Source organism: Phacochoerus africanus, chromosome 11 (assembly GCF_016906955.1).
Source record: "Phacochoerus africanus isolate WHEZ1 chromosome 11, ROS_Pafr_v1, whole genome shotgun sequence".
Taxonomy (NCBI): Eukaryota; Metazoa; Chordata; class Mammalia; order Artiodactyla; family Suidae; genus Phacochoerus; species Phacochoerus africanus.
Window position 1 is genome coordinate 55,044,894 of NC_062554.1, and position 24,656 is coordinate 55,069,549.

The window sequence follows — 24,656 nt, forward strand, 5'->3', positions numbered from 1 at the left end:
ATGGATCACTTCTTAAACACAATGTTCCAGCAACCTCTCCAGGGGAAAAGCCATCACCACCCCAAGCAAAAAGAAAAAAATTTACCTTCTAAATTTCTCTTTTGTATATTCTTATTTCTCTAATCCAGAATACCTTATCCATTGCTCTCCAGGATTTCTAGAGAGAGGGGAAAGGCAGGTATGCTCAGCTGCCTAGAAAGTGGCACACGCCCTTCCCAAATTCCCAAGAAGTGGAAGGGACAGCAAGACGCCCCCCTGAGCACATCCTAAGGCATGTGGGGTGGAGGTGAAGAGAGCAAACAGCACTGGGTCAGAAGGGGATTGCTTCCCAAGGAAGCCCAATTAAACTGCAATTACTCAAGATAAGAGAACCAGGTCTGTTTACACATGGGGTTGTAAACCACCAGCCCATTACATGAGAACTTCGATCTGGTGGCAGGGGAGCTGTTTCTAGGGCAGGGCAGAGATGAAGCAAGGAGGCGTCTCAGTAAGAATGTCTCCATCTCCGCCCAGGGGCCCCTCTTGTTCTGGCCACCCCCGTGCATGGACAGTTCATGGCATCACCTCCCCTCTTCCCTCCACATAGCCATCGAACACAATCGAAAAGTCCAGAGAAAAACAGAGGAGAGATGGTAAACGTAGGGAAGTCCTACCTATGGCTGGTTTCACGAGGACCTTATGTGGCAGGTGATACTCTGCCTATTTTACAGATGACCACACTGAGGTTCAGTGCCCAAGGTCATGTGGCTGAGGAGTAACAGACCAGGCTTTAAAGCTGGTCTTTCTGACTCCAGAGCCTACCTGCGTGCCAGGGTACTTGGCCCAGGCTGTGTCCCCGAGCTGTCTGGCCCAAGATGGGGGTCTCACGCTGGGCCATCTCTCCTGCCCAGCACATCGTTATGGTCCCAGAGGCCTGAGCTCTGGGAGATGGTGAGTGGCAGGTGCTTCCTCGGCTCACATGGCCCAGGGGCTGTCCATCCCCAAGGACCGCCTTCACATCATGCTTGCTCGCCAGGGAGGGAGCCAAGGATAGGGACAGGTTTGGTCTGAACTCGGGGTGGCCCATCCCCTCCGGGCCTGCCCTCCCTGCCCCGGCTCCAGGGCTGCAGCGGCGTGACAGGGCGGGTGATGTAGAAGTGGACCAGGGCTGTGAGGGACTTCCAGGGCTCCCAGCGGGCTTGCTGAGCCAGCACAACAGGAAGGAGCGCTTCCTCCCGGTGGATGAAAGGGTCCCTGACACACACCCCGACTGAGTACCTCCACACGTCACCCCCTCCCACACAATGGCCAGACAACTTCCAGAAGGGTTGTTTCCCTACCTCCCCAGCTGTGACATCGCTTCTTTCATGAAGGTCTCCTGAGAGGCTGCCCTTACGGGGGGGGGGGGTGACTTGTGTCTGGCTTGTGACAAAGTGGCCCTGAGGCAGATGAGCTGAGTTCTGTGGAAAATGGCCAGTACTGGGGGGTGAATTTTACAACTGTTGCTGTGGTTATTTCAAGTCTTCTCCTGGTACAGCAAACAATCAAATCACACCAGAGCTACCTCTAAAGAATCTGAGGCTTAGCGGTCTTCAGAGCCTAGAAAATATTCATGACCTGATTTAGAAGATTGTTTCTCGGGCAACTACAGCAGCCTGCTTAGCAGAACCCCGAGCAACATGAATATAGTCTCATCCTTATTTTTCTTTTAAGAGTTCCCTTTCTCACACAATAATTACAAGTAGTTCCACATAGTACCATCCCACCTTCGAACTTGATCTTGTGGCTATTCTAGGGCAGGGCCTCTTGACCTTGGCACTATGGACATTAAGAGTTTTTTGTGGGATTTCCCGTCGTGGCTCAGTGGTTAACAAATCCAACTAGGAACCATGAGGTTGTGGGTTCGATCCCTGGCCTTGCTCAGTGGGTTGAGGATCTGGCGTTGCCGTGAGCTGTGGTGTAGGTCAAAGACGTGGCTGGATCCTGCGTTGCAGTGGCTCTGGTATAGGCCAGTGGCTACAGTTCTGATTGGACCCCTAGCCTGGGAACCTCCATATGCCACAGGAGCAGCCCTAGAAAAGGCAAAAAGACAAAAAAAAAATACTTTTTTGCAGGGAACTGTACTGTGTCGGCAGGTATAACCTTGGCCTCTACCCTCTGAATGCCAGTAGCATCCCCCCCCTGCCCCCGCCTCCACATTTTGACAACCAAAACCATCACCAAATATCCCTGGGGGCAAAATCACCTCTGGATTAAAATCCCACTGCTCTTATGGTTTTCCATCCGCCCTCAGAGTCCCCATACCGGGGTGGTTTCTCTTCCTGGTGGCCCAGGCTAAGTAATTCAGAGACCGGGTGCCTGGCAGGGGAACCTGGGATTATTGGCTGAAGCACCACTGCACGAGCTTTAAACAGTGAGGCTCCACCAGAACTGAGAAGACGCAGGTGCCCAGGACTTGGAAGCTCTCAACTGGGGAAGTCAATGAAGGTGTGCTCCCTCCTCCACAAAATCTTGGTTTGGGATGGAGAATGTGACATTTGCTAGTTTCTCTCAGGCAGTGTCCCAAGGGTATCATCTGAAGACCATTTACAAATTCTTTATGGCAGCCCAGCTGAAAGCTGAGGGTAACTGTAGGAGCTGGGTCACTGAACTTGAGCATGGACTAATCAATGTTATGTATCTATTTCTTTTGCTCAAAGAGGACCTAGGTGAAGAAGTCAGAGGACTTTTCCACTTGCTCTATGGTTCCAAAAGCTTGCCTGACCAGTTCCAGGGATGGAGAAACTGAGGCCCAGAGAGAAGTTATGAGCAAAAATGCTAGAACAATAACATAGCGGTTCTCTTACCTAGCCTTCTGCTTTTACCCAAGCAACTTGGAAACGTCAAGTGAAAAGGATCCCACGTGTCGATAATGTTTTTCAGATACAGCTGTTGAGGGTGGAGGTCAACAGTTTCTTTGCTTTGAAACCAGTGGAAACCATTCAAAATGCATGAAAAATATCCAGTGCATTCAGTTGGGGGTGGAGTCTTTGGTTGAAAATACACACTTTGAGTGGTTCTTTAGTTCTTTTGTTTTTTAATTTCATATAATTTCCGGATGCCCTGTCTAGGATAACTTAATATTATACCTGCAACTTGTATACTTGTAATAAAATTTATCTCGATGACTGAAATAAAATAAATATGAATTTGCATGGCATCACTAAACAACAAAGTGTTCATCTTAAGTGGATGACAATACTGGAAAAGGGATTTAACCTAGGCTGGCTTTTAAATCCACTTTTCCAAGTCAATAATGCACTTTTCCCCGAAATCACAACATTCTTATTTATTTTAACACATTTTTACAATATCATAAATAAAAAAATAGTGTCATTTGTGCTGGCCTTGGGCGATAACCTCTCTGTAAGAAGCACAAGGAGCCTTTCCCTGGCAACATCTCAGGCTCTTCGGCTCTTAAGGTCCAAACCTACTGGCAACTTCTAATCAGCAGAATGGAGTGACTTTTGTCTGCACACGTGTGTGTGTGTGTGTGTGTGTGTGTGTGTGTGTGTGTGTGTGTGTGCCTTTTAACATATTTCTGATGTAAACTCTACTCTAAACATTTTCCTGATTCTAATTAGTTTAATATAGTGAATGGTGTTTACATGAAAACAGAAGCCACTTCATTTTTTTTTTTTAGGGCCACACCCACGGCATATGGAAGTTCCCAGGCTGGGGGTCAAATGGGGGCTACAGCTGCTGGCCTACACCACAGGCACAGCAACTCGGGATCCAAGCCGCGTCTGCAACCTACACCACAGCTCACGGCAACACTGGGCCCTTAACCCACTGAGCAAGACCAGGGATCAAACCCAGGTCCTCATGATTACTAATTGCATTCGTTTCTGCTGCACCACAACAGGAACTCCCAGAAGCCACTTTAAGAAGAAGAAATATGTGTGTGACAGAACAGCCATGGAAGAAAGCTGTGTTCATCATTCCTTGAACATAGAATAGCTTTTTAAAAGTAATTCTTTGTTCAATACTACAGAAAATAATTTTCTGATGCATCAGCTCTTCTGATATATAATTACAGTGAGAGGTCATGGCAAGCTGAAGGATGCCTGTGCTAAAAATTCTGCAGAACCTCAGACAGGACGAAGCCTGGAGTCAGACAAAAGTGCATATATGTATTAACTGAATCACTTTGTTGTACAGCAGAATTATCTCAACATTATAAGTCAACTGCACTTCAATAAAACTTTAAAAAAAATTTTTTTAAAGAAAAGATCTCTGGTTGATTGGTGTCCATTTAGACCTATAAATGTACTTGGAAGGGTTAATAATAAACGTATTTGACAATTTCCAAAGTAAAAAAAAAAAAATCAACATTTATGATGGCTGTCTTTATACAAAAACACATTTAGAATAAATAGTTAATGATTCATTAAAAGTTCATTTGACATTGGAATTGACTAATGCCAGCATTAGGGGATCTCTGACACAGTAAATTTATAAGAAATTTCAATAAGTATTTCTACTGATCAGTGCATAGCTGGGGTGAGGGCCTTCTTCCCCATAGAGCAAGAAACTTTATCCAGTCCTATTTTTAAATTCCTTTTACCCTTCTTATTCTAGGATTTGGGAATTTTTCCTCTAAACTCGTTGTCACAATTTATTTCCAGTTTCAAACTCTGTAACTAGAAAGTTTATGTATTTTAGCTTTTAAGTAGGATACAAACAAGTTACATTATGCTAAGAGCGTCTGAGGCACATCAACCTGTGAAAAATCTTCACCCAATGAAGTGAGCTGGCTTGAACCTTTACTCTTGCATGAGCCATAACCTCTGCCACGCAAACACACTAAAGCAATCATTCTCCATAAATCCATCAGTCTCGGGTGTTTTACTTTATATGGTGATAAAAAGACAGTTAATCTCACATCAGTTCATCACTACTCGCCCCTCCACAAGACGCAAAGCTGATTCCAGCTGCGGAGCTGGGTGCCTGGCTGCCTCCATCTCAGAAATCAGATGGTAGGAACCAAGCAAGGGAGGGGAGGCGAGGGCAGGCGGAGCTTGCATTGGGTGGGGAGAGGCCAGGGAAGGGATCCACCCACTTACCACCATTGCGGGTCGCACTGTGGTGTAGGGGGCGGGGCCGCTCGCAGCAGAATCCACAAAGTAGCTCATCACGCTGTCAGGACCTGTGAGAGGGAAACGAGTTCACTGAGCTGTGGGCTAGAGACCACAGGAGGGCTCAGATCAGGTCTCTTTGGGGGTTCGCCCTTCTGTGACACAGAGAAGGGAATTAAAACTTGGAAAAACAGGAGTTCCTGTTGTGGCTCAGAGGGTTGGGAACCTGACTGGTATCCATGAGGATGCGGGTTCGGTCCCTGGCCTGGAGCAGTGAGGTAAGGACCCAGCCTTACACTACATCTGTGGTGTAGATGGTAGAGGGGGCTCAGATCTGGCATTGCTGTGGCTGCAGTGTAACTCCAATGTGATCCCTAGCCAGGGACCTTCCATATGCCTTGAATAGAGCCATAAGAAGGAGAAAAAAAAAAAACTTCGAAAAACAAAGGGGCTAAACCCCAGCACAGAGAGTAAGGCCGACTCTAGACTAGACAGAGGCAGTCCCAGGACTGCAAGGTGGCGTGAACAGTGGTGTGTGCTGCATAAAGTAAGCAGCTGGAGCCCACAAAAGACGCTTTATGGGGTTTCTGGGCAAGAACAGAGATTGTGTGTCTTTTTTAGTAACATTCCCGTCCATCTATCACCCTCCACACCCAGCCAGGCCTGGCACATAGTAGGCCCTCTGTACACAGTGTGGCATAACCTCAAGCAAATAAAGAAAGGACTGGAGAAAATAGGGATGGAAAACCTCTAGGGATCAGGCATGTCAACCAGGACCCTGAGACAGATAAACAGAGAGACACCCTGAAAGGGGGGAAAGTTATTCATCTTAAAAAAAGGAGAAGGGCTGTTAAATAACTCTTGTTGAGAGCTATTATCTGCATTCAAAGTTTGAATGACCATCACGCTTGAGGAATGTTCTGGTGGAAGGGATTTTCCAGCTAGCAGTTGGACATCAGGAAAATTGGTTATATAGCAAACATTTCTGTTGATCCAAACACTCTCTAAAATGCATTCGTTCACACGCTTTCCTGAATCCAAAATTACACACTAAGAAAAAAAAAATGTCTCTCGAATGATTTAGAAGATCAAATTCCTAGGTATATCATTTAGAGGCCAAATTCCTATTGTTAGGCAGTAACATTTTAGTTTCAACTTCACTATTTTCCAGTTTGTATTTGTCCTTTTCCTTTATACTGGCTAACAATTAAAACCACTGACCTCAATTCAAGAAACCTAACAAGGGAGTTCCCTGGTGGTCTAGGAGTTAAGACTGGGCATTTTCACTGCTGCGGTCCAGGTTCAATTCCTGGTCTAGGAACTAAGATCTCACATCAAGCTGCTCTACTTCATGACCAATAAAAAAAAAAAAAATATGTATATAACCAATCCTATATGTCTTCTGCTCGATTTGCAACTTTGTTCACCATTTTGATACAGCTTGACAGCCAACAACTGTGTCTTCTATCATATGAAATGTATTTAAATCACATAAAGTTCTGTAATACAAAATTATACTAAGGGCTACCATCCCTGAGCAGCTAAAATTGTACAGTCCAGAAAAATGAGTTAAAAATCTTCTGAGGACCTATTTTATCCCAGAACTGTGGTTATTGTTTTTAACTAAAATGTCATCTTTTTATGATGTCTTTTCTCCCCAAAGTAGGATACAACCAAAATAATATTCATTTTAAAAAGTTAACATAGCCAAGGGTAATTAGGCTACTTTAATCAAGATTTTTGTCTTCTAGTTTTTCAGGGAATGGATCTCCATTGCCAAAAATCCCCCCCCACCCCCCGGGGAAGAACTCTCTGGTGGTAGAATTGTAGAAAAAGATCAAAGAACTCTAGTCCAAGGACACTGTCCCCATCTGAAGCTGGGGTCACCTCTCAGTGTTTGTAAAAACAGTCATCAGCTATCAGGTACCAGACTCTGGGCACTGGAGAAAGAAGAAGAAGAAGGTGCCTAGAGCAGGTCAGTTTGGGCACGGCCCTTATATGGTACAGATGGTCTTGATGAGCTCAAGGCTCCCTTCCTACCAAAGCATTCCTGCTTTTCATCTTTTTTTTTTTTTTTTTTTTTTAGGACCGCTCCCATGGCATATGGAGGTTCCCAGGCTAGGGGTCAAATCAGAGCTGTTGCCGCTGGCCCACACCACAGCCACAGCCACACCAGATCCAGGCTGTGTCTGCGACCTATACCACAGCTCACAGCAATGCTGGATCCTTAACCCCCTGAGCCAGGCCAGGGATCGAACCCGCAACCTCATGGTTCCCAGTCGGGTTCACTTCCACTGCGCCATGACGGGGGAACTCCTGCTTTTTGTCTTAAAATCTAATTTTAAAGTCCCAGTGAGTCATCATCGACTCAGACGCCCCCACCTCAGAGTTTTGGATCTACTCATCAATAAGACTGAAATGTTGACGACATAGGTTGTGTCATACTGAGAACGGCTTAACCCAGATCTGATTCCTTAGGGGAAAATGGTTCATCATCCCTCCAGGGCCCTGCAGGGCAACTCAAGCCTTTGGGAAAAGTCTAGGTGTGGGGAGGGCTGCTTTGTGCAAGCTGTCCAGCCCGGCGATTTCCGCCAAAAAGCCCCCAGATCTCCGCGTCATCCCAGTCCTCCGTCACTTATTCAACAAGCACATCGAAAGCTTCCTTTGCCAGGAACTTGTTTGTCGTTCAGTAAATAATCCCCCTGCGTCTGCTGTGTGCCAGGTACTCTTCTGGCTGGTTGGAGACAGTCAGGTAAACCGAGACCCCCGCCTGTGGACCTTACATGCTATGGGACTCAGGACAAAGCAGAGAAAGACAGGCTCCATCCTCAAGCATGGAGCAGACAGGCTCACATGTAACTAGAAAACAATGAGATGATAAGTTTAGCAACAATAGGGGAAAAATAAGGCGTTCCCGTCATGGCTCAGCGGTTACCGAAACTGACTAGCATCCATGAGGACTTGGGTTTGATCCCTGGCCCCACTCAATGGGTTAAGGATCCGGCATTGCCATGAGCTGCAGTGTAGGTCGCATATGCCGCTGGCATCCTGCGTTGCTGTGGCTGTGGCGAAGACAGGCAGCTACAGCTGCTATTGGACCCCTAGCCTGGGAACCTCCATATGCTGCAGGTGCAGCCCTAAAAAGACCAAAAGAAAACAACAAAAAACAATAGGGGAAAAATAAGCAGTCAGTTCTGCGGGGGGTTGGGGGGACAGGGATAAGAAACAACAGAAGGCTGACCGAACAGCCCTATGGACCAGCCCTGGACTCCCACCGGCAATGGAAGACCTTGACCCTCCTATGTTCCTAATTGACATATGTATCTGGACAAGAAAGTGCTTTTGGATTCAGCAGCCTTGAGTCTAAGGCACCAGAGCAACATTCCTACCCATGGCAACATCCCCAGAGCTGCGGCAGAGGCTTCGAGGAAATACGTTTTCTCCTTCAGCTTGACAGAGCGATGAGGAACCCTGCAGCCCTGCATATGGTGCATCCCATGCTGGGCTGTATTCACAAAGCTTCGTGTCCTGTGAAGGACACTTCCCTTGGGGAAAAGCCCTTTGCCTGTGGAGGAAGCTGCAAAGAGGGAGTTGCCAGGGCTCTGAAGGGCTCTCATCTCAGGAAATAACTCTGGGACAGAAATGGATGACTGCTTCATTATTTTTTGGAGAAAGAAAAAAAGAACCTGCCCTGTTTCCACTTGTAAATTGTGACACAGAACAGCTGCTGTAGACGTAAGCCCTTTCAGAAAAAGGAGTGTTGCGGGGGGGGGGGGGGGGGTTTGACTTGGCCGAGGATAATTCCCTCCCACACGACAGCTATTTGGCCATCAGCTGGACCAACTTTTTGCCTTGGTGTTATAAACGTTTACTGACTAAATGTGAAACAACTGTGTGAGTTAAGATGAACTCTCCAGCTTAGAAGCATCCATGGGCTTGTCTGAAGGCAGAAATGATTTGAACACTTTGGTGACAGAGAGTCCTGAGTTCATTTCCTTAAATGGGACCAGCCATGTCCAAGCAGCAGAGTAAATGTGTCTGAAGTGACTGTGAGCTCAGGAGGCGGCTGCGCTGCCAGCTGTGGTCCACCAGGGCCTCCGGGACCTGTGTTCCCAGTGCTCCAGCCCCATCCTTCCCCATCCCACTGCCCTCCCCACACCCCTCAAGGGGATGGAACTCTGTAGTTTTCTTAGGCACCAGGAGCTATTTCTCAGGTCTGGACTCTCCTGGGATCGCCTCTGATAGAAATGCCCAGCTACGACTTCCCGCTGTGGCTCAGCAGGTTAAGAACCCCACTAGTAACCATGAGGATGTGGGTTCAACCCCTGGTCTCACTCAGTGGGTTAAGGATCCAGCATTGCCGTGAGCTGTGGTGTAGGTCGCAGATGTGCTTGGATCCCAGGTTGATGTGACTGTGGTGTAGGCCGGCAACTGCAGCTCTGATTCCACCCCTAGCCTGGGAACCTCCATGTGTGATAGTAAAACATGTGATCATTTCTGAAGACTCCCGCCCTTCACAAGCCGGGTACCCAGGCCGGAATCTTCAGGCTAACACTTCCCCCCACCCAGGTCTCTCCAGGGGCAGGTTGGGTGACACACAGAATGAAAGGAGGTGTTGGGTGGGGGGACTGGGTTGGGGGGGGTGCTTCAGGCCAAGGCAGCAGACAAGCAGGGAATTCCAAAGAGATCAGGCTTAGCAGAAGCTGAATCTAGTTCCCATCAACTCCGCCTCTGCTTGGCTGCATTTCTAAGTGATAATAACTGATATCCCTTAAGGATTTTTCTGTGGGGTTAATACATCCACACTTCACAGCAAGGCTGTGCCTTTAGGTAAATAACCCCATAAACCACACTAATTTTTTTTTCTTTTGAAAATAATATTTGGCAAGAATACATATATTTATTGAAAAGATTTCAAGAAATACACCCAACAGTTTAAAATGAAAGTCAAAACTACCTGGAATTCTACCATCTAGAGAAAACTGTGCTTTGTTCCACATTCTGCAGGGTGTTTTTTTAAATGTGTCCGTACCAATCCAACAGATATAACATAATGCTCACGATGGTAATTCTAGCTTCATGACATTATTCTCCGCATGCTGTTTTGCAATCTGGTTTGTTCACTGACATTCGACATAATGCTGTGGACACTTTCTGAGTCAATAAATACACTTCGGCATCCCAAAGTATACAGCTGTCAAGCATGCATCATACTTTTCTTAAGGAGTCTCTTATTACTGGAAAGTTAATTTGTCCCCAGTTCTTTGTCATTATGAAAGTTCTTAAATTATTTTCTATTCCCATTAAATGCCTAAACGTGGTGTTTGGGGGACAATGGATGGGTAGTGTACATTCTATATTTGAATTCATATTGACAAATTGCCTTCCATAACAGAGAAGGGAAATTTTAGTGTCATCAACAAAGCCATTGAGATTTAAATTCAACCTGACCCTCTAGTCTCTGTGTGAGCCTCACAGGTCAGGAATTATGGCTGTAACATACCCTGGGTATGAAGACTACACATGGGGAATACAAAAGTGCAATAAAGCGGTCAGAATGCAGTTTTCCTCTGCAAAATTGAAATAGATTTGCAATTAACATTTCTCCCAATATCAGCAATTTAGGATTCATATAAATGTATATTCAAAAGATACCCTTTGGGGGAGTTCCCGTCATGGCTCAGTTGAAACGAATCTGACTAGTATCCATAAGGACAAGGGTTTGATCCCTGGCCTCAATTAGTAGGTTAAGGATCCATCGTTGCCATGACTGTGCTGTAGGTCACATACGCAGCTCAGATCTGGCATTGCTGTGGCTGCGGCGTAAGCCAGCAGCTACAGCTCTGATTGGACCCCTAGCCTGGGAACCTCCATATGCTGCAGGTACAAAAAGATAAAAAAAAAAAAAAAAAAAGGAGAGAAAGAAAGACAGACAGAAAGAAAGGAAGGAAGGAAGGAAGGAAAAGATACTCTTTGGGCCTGGAATGCAGGAGGAAAAGAATTTGGCTTCCAACAGGGCCACCCATGTAAATGACAATTTCCCCTGGGAGTTCCCTGGTGGCTCAGCAGGTTAAGGCCCAGCATTGTCACTGCTGTAACTCGGGTCACTGCTTTGGTGCTGGTTAGATCCCTGGCCGGGGAACTTCCCCATGTCACAGCCAAAAATAAAAAATAGATAAAAAAAACTAATAAAGAACACTTTCCCCAAATGACAGCACCTTTGCCAAACTAAAGGCAACACTATCACCCATGTCACAGAGGCAGCATCTTTCCTGGGCAATGGAAAGAGTTTGAATTTCTTCTTTCTAAAAGCTGCATAAATCTGTTTTGGAAGACTCAGACCATGTCACCGCTTTCAGGGAGCTTTCCCTAAGCCTTCTCGGCAGCTGGATGGCCATCCTTGACCATCCTCTGTGGGACTCACGCTCACAGTGCACTCACCAAAGCTCACAGTACTTCCTGCATCTGTGTCTGTTGCTGCTTCTGCATCATGAGTTCCTACAGGACAGGGACTGGGTCTTTTTAGCTGGCACATCTCAGACATGCATGACACTTGTTGGCTCAATGAAGAGTTAGCATGTGCAGGTTACATCTCAGTGCCCGAGTATACCCAAGACAGTGAAGGTATCTCTGGGACACAAAGGAGAGTCACCATCTATGATGACATCTGTGCATATGCCCACCCTGAGGTTAGATTCCTTTAACATTAACTGCAAGCGGGATCACATTTTTCCCTAAACTAATGGACATGCCCGATTGATGAGCCTATTGTTTTCCATTATTTTCTTTCTAGTTCTCATGAGCAGTCCATTGGTATTTTTCAAGTCCCTTTAGAAGACACTCCCACCCCAGATCTGGCAGTGTAACAAAAGCTACCAAGTCCAATTCTCCAAGCACTCAGACCTAAGTATATTTAGATTGTTAACCAATCCCCACTACTCCTTCCCCAAGCAAACTTTGTGGTTAGAAAAGAAATCAGTAAGAAGAATTGAACTTGGTTTCTCTGTCCTAACTCTCTAAGAACCTCATTTTCTTGACTGAGTACTCCAGTATTATGGCAGGAAACTGCCCTTCCTGTTTCAAGAAGCCAGCAGTGACCTGCGGAGGCCAGGATCTGATTCATGTGCTTTTGCTTCTTAAGCTAAATTCACCAACTCTTTCTCGAAGCCCATGAAGCATCAACTCACAGATTAGTGAACACGTCAGTCTTGTTTCCCCCCAACTTCACTGCTCACTAGTCCCCCAACTCTATCTTGACTAGAGGCCTGAAAATGACTCATATCCATCTCTGATGGCTCTAAACAAACCCACCTCCTAATCAAGTATAACACTTTCAGGTTCTGTATGAATTGACAGAACTCAACTGATCTTTCTTGGAATACTAAAATGGGACTCTTGTTATTATTATTATACAGCAAAAGCTGCTCATGACTATGTCCTGAAAAGGAGAGAGAATATAAGATGGTTTTAGTCTGTTGAACCATATCAATCAGGGGATAAGGAGGGGCTCATAGACTGTTTTATGTTTCCGCCTCAGGAAAACAAATCCCTCACTATTACTTTGCTGGAATGGCACCTGCAACATTGGGCAGAATGGCACAGCCTCTCATAAACATCAAGGAAATACAATAAAACCTGCCCGCTCCTCTATGTCCAGCAATTTTACGAGCACACTGCCAATCCTGGTCTCTGAAACTTTTCAGAAACTAATGCTCTATTCTTTCGAGTGTGGGAACACCCTCTGGAAGAATAAAGGGAACCCTCAATACGCTGTTTTACAGTACAAGTGGCCACAGCTTTGTCTTCCTATGCTAGTCCTTAAATCCTCTACTGAACCATGAAATGCAGCAAATAACCACTGCTGTCTGTCAGATGTACTCAGTGCCATGCCCAGAGCAGGCACTCCATAAATAACAGAACAGGAGTTCCTGTCATGGAGCAGCAGAAATGAATCCCACTAGGAACCATGAGGTTGCAGGTTCGATCCCTGACCTTGCTCAGTGGGTTAGCGATCTGGCGTTGCTGTGGCTCTGGCATTGGCCGGCAGCTACAGCTCCGATGAGATTCCTAGCCTGGGGACTTCCATATGCCGCAGGTACAGCCCTAAAAAGAAAAAAGACCCAAATAAATAAATAACGGAATAAAAAAATGGGATTATATTTTTCCTAAGAAACTAGGTACAAAAAAAAAAAAAAGAGTAAGCCAGAGCAACGGATGTCGAGCATCTTTGCTTCACGAGGAAGGCTATCGCAGAGGTCCTGGTATATGAGACTCTGGGCCAAGTCGAACCCAGGGAAGAGCAGCAAGCTAAAATGTCAACTCTAACCCCGGGGTGGCTGCCAAAGAAATCCCGAAGGAGCCTAGACGTTTAAATAATTGCTGTTCAACTCACTGCGTGTGGAGTTAGGTCAAATATAATCTAGAATTTTAGGTACGGTCCTGGCTCTTAAGAAGCTCTCAACAAAACTGAAAGACACCGTCAAGATACAGATATGGAGAGAACAAGGTCCCAGAACAGGAGAGCTTTAATAATGCCCTTTTAAAATCGGACTAAAGCACACCAGCTGCCTTAAATTTGTCAGATCCAGAGAGCGACTTTTTGGACTGATTGTGATTTTTCACGGTGGGATTTCATTTGTTCTATTGCCCAAATTGTAAGGTTCAAATTTCTCATTGTAATGCTAAACAGCTTCCTGGCATAAAGAGGGATTTTGTAAAGTCAATGAGTTTTGGAGTTGGAAAAATCTCCTCAAATCTGCCCCCCCCTTTTTTATTTGAATGAAGGAGCCCAGAGGGGTTAAGTGTTGAGCAGAGCGCTCAAGGAGTGCTAGGCTGTGGGTTGACCAGCCACACTCCTTACTGAGTGTGTGGGTCATGGGCACATTTCTTAACCTCACGAAGTCTTAGTTTCCTCAACTAAAAAATGGAGATAAAAATACCAACCCTTTCAGGATTATTGAGGAGGGTTATATAAAATAAAAGTGGAGTTTCTGTTGTGGTTCAGTGGTTAACGAACCCAGTTAGCATCCAGGAGGTCTCGGGTTTGATCCCTGGCCCCACTCAGTGGGTGAAGGATCTGGTGTTGCCATGAGCTGTGGTGTAGGTCACAGGTGAGGCTCGGATCCTGCATTGCTGTGGCTGTGGTGTAGGCTGGTGGCTACAGCTCCAATTGGACCCCTAGCCTGGGAACCTCATATACTGCAGGTATGGCCCTAAAAAGACAAAAAAAAAAAAGTGCTTTGAAGGATCCTTTACACATGATAAAATAGTCATAAATAATAGTTATTGTTATTATTATTATTGCTCTTTTATCACTGTGCCTGGTGTTAGTAAGCATTTACTAAATAATAGTAAGAGCGGTTTTTAGTAATTGTTATTTTTACTGCCCAAGGCAGCAGAGGTTATTTAATTCAGATATTAGAGCCAGAAGCCAGATGACCTATATACTCTTTATCTCTTTCTCTAAAGGACTTGCTTTTGTGTGTGTGTGCGTGTGCGCATGCAAGCACTTTTTAGGGTCGCACCAGCAGCATATGGAGGTTCCCAGGTCCAATCAGAGCTGCATCTGCGACCTACACCACAGCTCCCAGCAATGCCAGATCCTTAAACCACTGAGTGAGGCCAGGGATCAAACCCTCAACCTCATGGTTCCTAGTCAGATTTGTTTCCACTGAGCCACTCAGGGAACTCCAGGACTTGCATTTAAATAATCAAAAAAGGATTCTCTCCCAACCATAGGTTGAGTAGCCTCAGTCAAGAATTTCACAGGAGAAAAGAGCCACAACTGGTGTTGAATGGTAGTTTGTCTGTGCCATTGTTATGCATAAAGCTCAGAATTAAGCATTTTTCTTACAGTGGGAAACAAATTCCGTGAAAGACTGAGTAACACAAATGGGGAACCAGTGCAGCTTCCTGAGTTAAACCAATAGCTTTTTGATAGGAATGTGACTCTTTCCCGGAGGAACACTTTAGCAACTAGGTATAAACATAAGGAAGTAGTAAGCCACTCTGGAAAATGTTCCAAGAGCTCCTGATCGTTTCAAAATATTTTTTCTTTGTTCTTGCTTTTTCTTGAGAACAGTGCTTGCCGAAAGGATTTGCATAGGAATCACTTAGGAATCACCTTACAAGGCAGAGCCTGAGTCAGCAGGGCTGAAGGACAGCCTGGCGTTCAGCATTTCCAACAGGAGCCCACGTGCTGCCGATGCTGCTGGTCCGGTCAGGGGACCTCGTTTTGAGTAGCAGGGCAGTGTCTGGATTCGCTTGGGTGAACTACCAAACGGTTATAACAAGAAGGTGTTTGGAAGGCAGAGCCCACCAAGGAATAGGCAGGACGACATCTGGGCCACAGGCTGAGCAGAGGTTTGATTTTTATCTTAGCTGCACTACCAACACGGCCAGGGAGAATGTGCAGCTTAGACCTGTCCTTGCCTCTCAAGTCATGGGCCAGGTGATGGCCGAGTCCTACAAGGCTTTCCTGCCTTTCCTAAGAAGCCAGGGCTTGAGTTACTACATCGCTCAAGTCAAGAAATTGGCATCACCGCTCTTTCCCCACCGAAAGGAATCCTTCTGGATTAAAGATCAACTGGAGGCACGGAAAGATGATTAAGGAGTCATTTGCATTATATTTTTGCACAATTCCAAAGAACTTAAACCTTTTGGAAACTCTTTGTACTATGTTTTGCGACTTTTTACGCACCTCAAATTATTTCAAAATAAAAAACTGAAACATTTCAAAAATGTGCAAAAGACTCAAATCCTGAGGGTTTCTATGCTTCCACAGCTCTTGAAAATTTGTAAATTGTATTTCTCCCATTGAGAGGACTTCCTCGACATCTTCCCTCAAAGTTGGCTGCTTGACTTCGTAGTAAGTACTGTCCAAACTGTGCCTTCTAGGAAGGCATGGGATCAGTAGGAACATCCAAGGTACCCTCTTCTTTGAAAACAAAATTGATCACAAACATCCTTCTCTCTCTGTTCTAGGTAACATTTTTTTTTCCATCTGAACTCCCAAAGCATTCATAGGCTGTAGCATATCACTTAACAATTATATTGTCATTTATTTTTAATTCCTTTTCAGGTAAAATCTTGCCTCCTAAAATAAAGTACATTGCTTTTTGTTTTTTGTTTTTTTGTCTTTTTAGGGCCACACCCGCAGCACATGGAGGTTCCTAGGTTAGGGGTCTAATCAGAGCTGTTGCCACCGGCCTATGACACAACCACAGCAATACCAGATCCGAGCCGTGTCTGTGACCTACACCACAGCTCACAGCAATGCTGGGTCCCCAACCCACTGAGCGAGGCCAGGGATCGAACCCAAAACCTCATGGTTACTAGTTGGGTTCGTTAACCACTGAGCCCCAACGGGAACTCCTACATTGATTTTCCTGAAATGGAACTTAACATATTGCTTTTTCTGCCATCATAGCACTCAACACAAGGCTGGGCCCAGGGGAGAAATTTGTACCATCAATATTTGTACCAAGAAGGACTGAAGGAAAGAGTCATTGATCCAGTCAACTAGACCTTGTAGCCTTTCTTCAGACTCGGTCTCTTCCTAACAGTGAATCATTCACTGATGGATTCCCCTTTGAAAAACAGGTCTAAGTCAGAGTATTCCCTGAGATAAGTAAACCATCAGCCTAGGCAGAAAAGCTCAGCCTGAATTTGTGTAAGTGCCTCCAAGCTGCTAAGGTTCCTGCGAGACCGGACTCCAGCCACACCTCTGGACACACATTCTTTTTGGTTCTAATCACATCCCTCCACCAACCAAGTAGGTCACAGCCTCAGAGTCCTCATCTGCTAAATGGGGAGAACAAGAGACTCCCCCCCCCCCACCGTAGATTAAACGAGCAACGCACCAAGCAAGTGGCCCAGGAATATACTAAATGCTCAGTAAACTTCGAGGACTATAATCCTTCCTTGGGTGAAGTGGAGAAGACCAGGTATTATATCCAGAGAACCATCTGGATTAAAAGGTTGAGTTCCCTAAAGCTACATTTTCAGTAGAGCAGGGACAAAGGAGACGAAGGGGCGGAAGAAAAAAAAGGAGAGTTCCCATTGTGGCTCAGCAGAAACAAATCTGCCTAGCATCCATGAGGATGTAGGTTCGATCCCTGGCCTCACTCAGTGGGTTAAGGATCTGGTGTTGCCGTAAGCTGTGGTGTAGGTCACAGACACGGCTCGGATCCCGAGTTGCTGTGGCTGTGGCGCAGGCCAGCGGCTACAGCTCCAATTCGTCCCCTAGCCTGGGAACTTCCATATGCCACAAGTGTGGCCCGAAAAAGAAAAAAAGAAAAAGAAAAAAAAATCTGTTCATATTTAAGCTGGCCCAGGATTGAAGGAATTCACAAGATTTGCCTCCAGGGTCACTAGATCACTGCTCATCACATTTGTTTTGCTCTAATACTGTATACATTTTAACTTCCATAAAGGAGAGACACAGAAAGACACACACACACACACACACACACACACACACACACACGAGGGGAGGAGGGAGGAAGGAAGGAAAGATGCCCAGTTTCCTTCTGCTGTTTGATGTACTGATGGAAGTTCTGAGAGGGTAATTAGAGAAAGAGAATTGCTGTTGAGCACAGATCTGTTCACCAATCAATACAACCAGGAGGAACAGAACTCGAATTATCAGTAGGGAATCAGGCAGCAAGTCGGAGGCAAGAGAAGGGGGAAATGGCAGAGCCAAAGATTTGTTTGGAAGCATCTGTTTGCCCCTGGCTCGCAGTCCCTGAGCACCTGCACCTTCCTGTGTTACGATGTTACTTCAACATTATTGGCACTGTTTTTATTCTCCAAAACTGCGCTGCTTAATTCTCCTCTCTCATCTTCCTGAGATAGGTACGGCACATAACATTCTTCACATTTCAGAGACAAAGAAAACAAGGCACAGTCCCATCAAGTCATTTGTTCTCAGTTACAAGGTCAATCTCAAATAGAACCGGAGTCCACATCCACAATCCTGACTCTGAACCTAGGGCTGGTCCCTGATCCGACCCCCCCTCACGTCTGAACCCCGTGACAATTGGAACCCGCCCACTGGCCCAGATCCATGCTCGCAATCCCTTCTCCAAGGTCCCAGGTGACCAGGTGTGGAAGGGTTGCCCCCTGCCACCCACCTTCCCCCAGGATCTACTCGTGGATGTCCTGGCACCTCTGCCAGCCAGCACCTGGGTGTGAGGAGCTGGGAAGCAAAGATGTAATCAGGCTCTCGGCGGCTTCCCACATCCTCAGCAGCGGAACCAGGACGGAAGAGGCTGCGTGGCTGCCTTCACTGTTTGTTTTTTCACTCCTGAGTTGGCAAGGATGGGAGTTGTTGATTTACAATTAGAAGCAGCATGCTTCTTCAAATATTAATATTAATAACTACAAACGCGGAACACATGAAAAGATCTTTTCATCTTCAAAGCACTTTGCAGGCAATAACTCATTAGCTCTACCGGCCCCTCCGCTCAGAAACAACAGGTAGGAAGAATCTCCACAGCTCTGAGGACCACCCAGTGCCCTCCCTGCGCGTCCCAAGCCGGCCAGAAGCAAAGGAGTTTCTTTTTAGATAAAAAGAAGGCGGTGCCCTCCAGAACCACAACTGTTGAAAGAGTCAGAGTGCCAGGCACTTTACAAATCAAATGGAACTGCCAGAGTTACGATTTTAGAAGCTGGATTTCCTGTTGTTTAACAAATCTCTCTCTTTTCAGTTGCGCAGTAGTGGTATGACATAGGAAGAAAAGGGGCCTTGAGATTTAAAAAAAAACAAAACACCTTTCATCCCAAAGGTAATAAGGAAAACCTACAATCCAAGGCCCTGATCTCCGCAATCCAGCATCTTTTGAACGGTTCGCCTACATCAAATGCAATTTTGAAAGGGGGAGGGGGGTAACAGACGTTTTAGTGGTAGATAAGAAGTCACAAACAAAGTGAGATTGGCAGATATAAAAATCACCAAATGGAGGGGAGGGGCCGTCCACACCCTGGGCTCATCCACAGCGCTGCCCAGGGATTCCAGCTCTGCTGGAGGTACAAAGTGTCCCCCTTGACTTTCAGACTCCCCCAACTCAAGTCCACTCCCAAGGGCAGGAGGACCTGGGAGAGCTCTGAGTCTGGAGGCAGGGGCAGACATCAAAAAGCCTAGTTTAACTTGCAAGACGCAAACCTGTAGCAATTTCCTCACAGTAAAAGCAATTCATTAAGCCGCTGAGCTTAAGGGGGAAAAAAAAGAAAGAAAGAAAAAAAGTAAAACAACGGCTCACTAGGAGTGAAAGAGAAAAGAGGAAAGAAATGTCCATGTTTTTAGCACAGCTTTATTTTATTGGAAGTGCTCCAAGCTGTGAAGCAAATTCCATCTCTGACAACTAATCGGCGAGTGTCTAAAACGTGCATGATTTTGCTCTTCTAGAGGAGATGAAAGAGGGGAACAGTCTTGATTTCAGACTATTCTAACCAAGTTAGGAAGTATTTTTGAAAACTGTTATTCAACCATTGAATGGAAAAAAAGAGTAAAATGCGAAAACAGGAAAGAGAAAGCCGCTGGTATCCTGAAAGTCCCCATCAATTTACCAGTTAATTCCAGCAAATGAAAAAAGAAGAAGAAAAATAAAGGGGAAAAGGAAAATGGACTGCAAAGTTTTAGGCAGAAACTCACACCCCACTTACTACTTTGCCGTGGAGACTGGGTGAAGACTAGGTCCTGAGTGAGCTTCCCTCTAAGTCAGTGGTCTCTTTCCAACTACCTGCGGGAATCCTCTGCCCGGAGGCTAAAGAGGATGCAAAGACCATAATGCCATAATGTTTCTAATAGAGCTGCCTCCTCAAATTGGGGGGTGTGGTCAAGCCCAGGAAAGCTGGAAAAAAGGCACTGCTGCACTGGCCCCTGACTCCACGAAGGCAGCCACTAGGGCAGGCTCAGCTGGAGAATGAAATAGCGTTATTGGCTGAGGTAACGCCAGATCACACCTTAATTCATATCATCAAAATTGCTCTTTGATTAAATTGAACTCAGGCACAGAAAGTAGTGGGGAAAAGAGCAACAGAGAACACCCTTGGAGGGATAAATCCTGCCTCAGCCTGTTGCTTTAGATTTGCTCCCTACTGAATATGTGAATATTCATGATTTACATTTCATCAGTGCCCCCTTTGAACCATGGCCAAAGTTCAGGGGAGGGCCATAGAATCCAGCCAGCAAAGGCTGTGCCAGGGAACTGCCTGTCTACCACTCAGGCACATGCTGGACTTATCTCTATAACTTGTCTTTATGTCCAATAACCTGAGGGGCAGTGTGATATATCCTAAGGAAAGAAAAATAATTATATGGAAGACAGTTGACCACATCAAGAGTTAGGAATTCTGAAAAGTAAAGCCAAATTATCCTCTTCATGAAGTCTGGTTTTAGATGATCTCTAAAATAGATGAATTTTAAGTAACCCTGACTCCTAATCCATGGAGAAGGAATAAAAGGGCAGAAATATTCATTTATTTAGAGAAAATGTAAACAGCAGGTGAATCGCATTCTAGTTGAAAATACACAGCACTTTACGTTCACATATTCAGGACTCTGGTAAGAATGTTACAACATAATATTGTTTCTATGAACTGGGTTATTTCCTTACATTTTTTTTTTGAAAAGTCAGTATTTGGCTGCATAATTTAAGGCTTTCATCCTAAAAGTTTCCATTCACTTTGAAGAAAGGATGGGAGTTAAAATTTGCCAGGATTGACGCCTTTGCCTTTCTAACCAAGACGCAAATGATCGACTTTGAAAAACTACAAAAATCTAGTAAAGGTCATCGACTTTGAAAAACTACAAAAATCTAGTATAGGTCCTTTGGAGCAACGTCAACTTTCTCCCTTATTGTAAAAAGCTGGTGATGTGGTTAAGATGACATCATTAAAACAAGATTTTACTGCTCAATCTTTTTTTTGTTGTTGTTGTTGTCTTTTTAGGGCTGCATCAGAGGCATATGGAGGGTCCCAGGCTAGGGGTCAAATCAGAGCTATAGTCACTAGCCTACGCCACAGCCATAGCAACGCCACTTCCAAGCTGTGTCTGCAATCTGCACCACAGCTCACAGCAATGCTGATCCTTAACCCACTGAGTGAGGCTAGGGATCAAACTTGCATCTTCATGGATGCTAGTCAGATTCACTTCCACTGAGCCACAAAGGGACCACCACTGCTCAACTTTTGCCTTTGCCCTTTAGCATAGCTTAGAGGAAAGGAAGAGAGTGTGGTATTGGTTCTGTTTTGTTTAATAAGTATTTGTGCCAGGCACTGTGAGAGGCACTGGGAGAAAGAACAAGTTCACACTGGAGTGGGGAGACAGACACATGCATCAACGATCTCAATAAAATGTAATACATGCTAAGAGAGAAGTTATAAAGAGAGTTGCAAAAGCCTCAGCCTGTCCTCTGCAGCCTGGTGAGTTCCAGCTTGCTGCCCCACTTAAGAAGTCCATGGTCAATTAAACCAATCACAAACAATTATAATTCCATTCACTATGTTTGCAAGAGAAGTTAAAAAAGAGAAGTGTAGTGGAGAAGACGTGGATTCTGTGTTACATGGGTGTACAGTGTGATTATTGACAAGCTCTGGAGTCTGGCATTGTCTACACTGAGTTCACACAGACAGCAGCCCTTTAGAACCGTAGCACCATCCTCCGCCGCTATCTACAATAGTGGGCAAAAGCATAAGTAGAAATCTGTAGAGTGCAAAATAAGCCACAGTCCTGATGTACACATTGCCTAGAAAATGCCCAGGAAAACAGCACATTTTGTTGCACGCAACTTTTAGAAAACAATCTCTTCAAAGATACAGCCTTAGATGAGTAGCCGCATACCAAAGAATCAGGTGGGAACCCTACCTTACTCCTTATACAAAAATTAACTCAAAATAAATCAAAGACCTAAACCCAAGAGCTAAAACTAAAAAAGTCTTAAAAGGAAATACAGGGGGAAAAAACTTCATGACATTGGGTTTGGCAACGATTTGTTGGAATAAGACCAAAAGCACGGGCCAAAAAAAAAAAAAGAAAGAAAGAAAAGAAAAAAATATGTAAGTTGGACTTCATCAAAATTGTTATTATTATTATTTTTTACAAGCAAGCAAAGTCTTTTTACAGAAAAGCAAACAACTCCCAGGACAGCTGGGAGGGGGAAGAAGAGTCCCCCCTCTCTATTGTCCTATAGGGGTTTTTATCCTTTAAAGATGGGGGTTACCACAAAATTACTTTTGTACATCAGAGAATACTATTAATCAAGTGAAAAGACCATCCAGAGAACAGGAAAGAATTTTCAAAGTACTTATAATGGATTACAGAATATATAAAGAACACTTACAACTCAATGACAAAAGAAAACAAATAACTCCACTAAAAAATGGCAAAGGATTTGATTAGATATTTCTCCAAAGATATACAAATGGCCAGTAAACACATGAATAGACCGTCAACATCACTCATTACTAGGGAAATGCAAATACAAATCAAAACCACAATGAGATGTCATTTCACACCCATTAGGATGGTATCTATCAAAAAAAAAGATAAATAACAAGTATTGGTGATGATGTGGAGAAATTGAAACACTTGTTCACTACTGATGAGAATGTAAAATAGTGCAGCCATTATGGAAAACAGTAGAATGATTCCTTCTAAAATTAAACATAGAATGACCATGGAATCCAGAATTTCCCTTTTAGGTATATACCCGAAAGAATTGAAAGCAGGGACTCAAATAGATATTTGTACCCCAATGTTCATAGAGGGATTATTCACAGTAGCCAAAATGCAGAAACAACACAAATGTCCACCAACAGATGAATGGATAAACAAAATATGGTCTATACAAATGACGGAATATAATTCAGCCTTAAAAAGGAAAGAAATTCTGACATATGGTACAACGTGGATGAACCTTGGGGATAACATGCCCAGTGAAAAAAGCAGGACACAAAAGGACAAATATTTTATGATTCCACTTACATGAGGTATCTAAGGTAATCAAACTCATAGAAGGTAGAGTAGAGGTGACCAGGGTGTGAAGGGAAGGGGGATTGGGGAGTTAGAGTTTAATGGAAAAAAGTATATCAGTTCAGGGTAATGAAAAAGCTCTGGTGGAGTTCCTGTCGTGGCGCAGCGGAAATGGATCTGACCAGGAACCATGAGGTTGCGGGTTCGACCCCTGGTCTTGCTCAGTGGGTTGAGGATCCGCCATTGCCATGAGCTGTAGTGTAGGTTGCAGACACGGCTCAGATCCCAAGTTGCTGTGGCTGTGACATAGGACGGCGGCTACAGCTCTGATTAGACCTCTAGCCTGGGAACCTCTATATGTCGCAGGTGTGGCCCTAAAAAGACAAGAGACAAAAAAAATAATAATAAATTGGTAGAGGAGCCACAAAGAGATGTTTGAAGGGAAAGAAGGAACTCATAAAAAAAAAGAAGAAGAAGAAGAAGAAAGAAAAAAAAATGAAGTGAAAAAGCTCTGGAGCTGGAATGGTGGTGATAGTTACTTAAGGCCATTAAACTGTACCATTTAAAATGGTTTAAATGGTACATTTTAGGTTATGTATATTTTACCAAAGGGGAGGAATATACTAACTTATAAAGTACTATACACACACACACACACACACAAACACACCCCCTCCTGAAGAAAATAATGTATTAGGTTTAAGTAAGCCATCCATGGAGAAGATGCGTTCTCATCTACATGGATGGACAGGGCCTGACCCTCAAAAGAAGTGGGTATGAATTCACAGGAAGACCACAGGACCTCCCTCCTCCACAAAGAGGCTTTGGCTATGTCAGCAGTCAAAGAGGGGCTCATAATATCAGCCCACCTCACCAGGTTGTTGAAATTACTGTAAAATCGGATGATTACCTAAACAGCACACTGAAAAGGCAATACTGATTGTTCTTTTCCATGCTCTGCAATATTAAATTCTAGGGAGCAGGACCTCAGCTGAGATGGCTGTAGGGTTTAAGATCCTCAAGAAAACAAATTAAAGCCCAGTGACCTAGAGGACAGTATAGCTTTTGGCTCCCACCTGAAAGATTTATGTTAAAAGAATTGTATATTTTTCCAAAAGAGTATCTTTCATAACCAGCTGTTTCAGTATCATTTAGACACAGTTGCAACTCGCCTTGAATGAATCCAGAATAATTAACCCGCAGGCTATCTTCTGTTTTTACTGTGAAGAAATCTCTTTCCCTTTTCTCAGCATAACAAGCTACATTGCAAGTTAGTATCTCCCAAGACGAAAAATATTGGAGGTGAATTTCCAGAATCTTAGCCCTGCCAGGGGGCTTAACACCTCCCCCATCTACCTTCCCTTTTTCCCACCCCAACCCCCCAAATGCAGGAATGCCCTTCACTGGGATCCACAATGACCTTTTTTTTTTTTTTGCTACTTCTTGGGCCTGAGGTTCCCAGGCTAGGGGTCCAATCGGAGCTGTAGCCTCCGGCCTATGCCAAAGCCACAGCAACGCGGGATCCGAGCCGCGTCTGCAACCTACACCACAGCTCCCGGCAACGCCGGATCGTTAACCCACTGAGC

General features: G+C 44.8%; 1 protein-coding gene across 4 annotated transcripts in view; it reads right to left on the reverse strand.

The window, feature by feature from the left end:
- ETS1 (ETS proto-oncogene 1, transcription factor) overlaps positions 1-19,830 on the reverse strand; it is a 132,641-nt gene extending 112,811 nt beyond the window's left edge. The window contains exons 1-2 of one of the 4 annotated variants that reach the window (XM_047753595.1): positions 19,761-19,830; positions 5,085-5,167 (exon numbers count right to left, since the gene is read on the reverse strand). In XM_047753595.1, the coding sequence (XP_047609551.1) occupies positions 5,085-5,153 (69 nt within the window). In that variant the 5' untranslated portion in view covers positions 5,154-5,167; positions 19,761-19,830. The remainder of the gene's footprint in view (positions 1-5,084; positions 5,168-19,760) is intronic. The other 3 variants (XM_047753601.1, XM_047753594.1, XM_047753600.1) reach the window with 3 other exon arrangements.
- Positions 19,831-24,656: the final 4,826 nt, after the last annotated feature.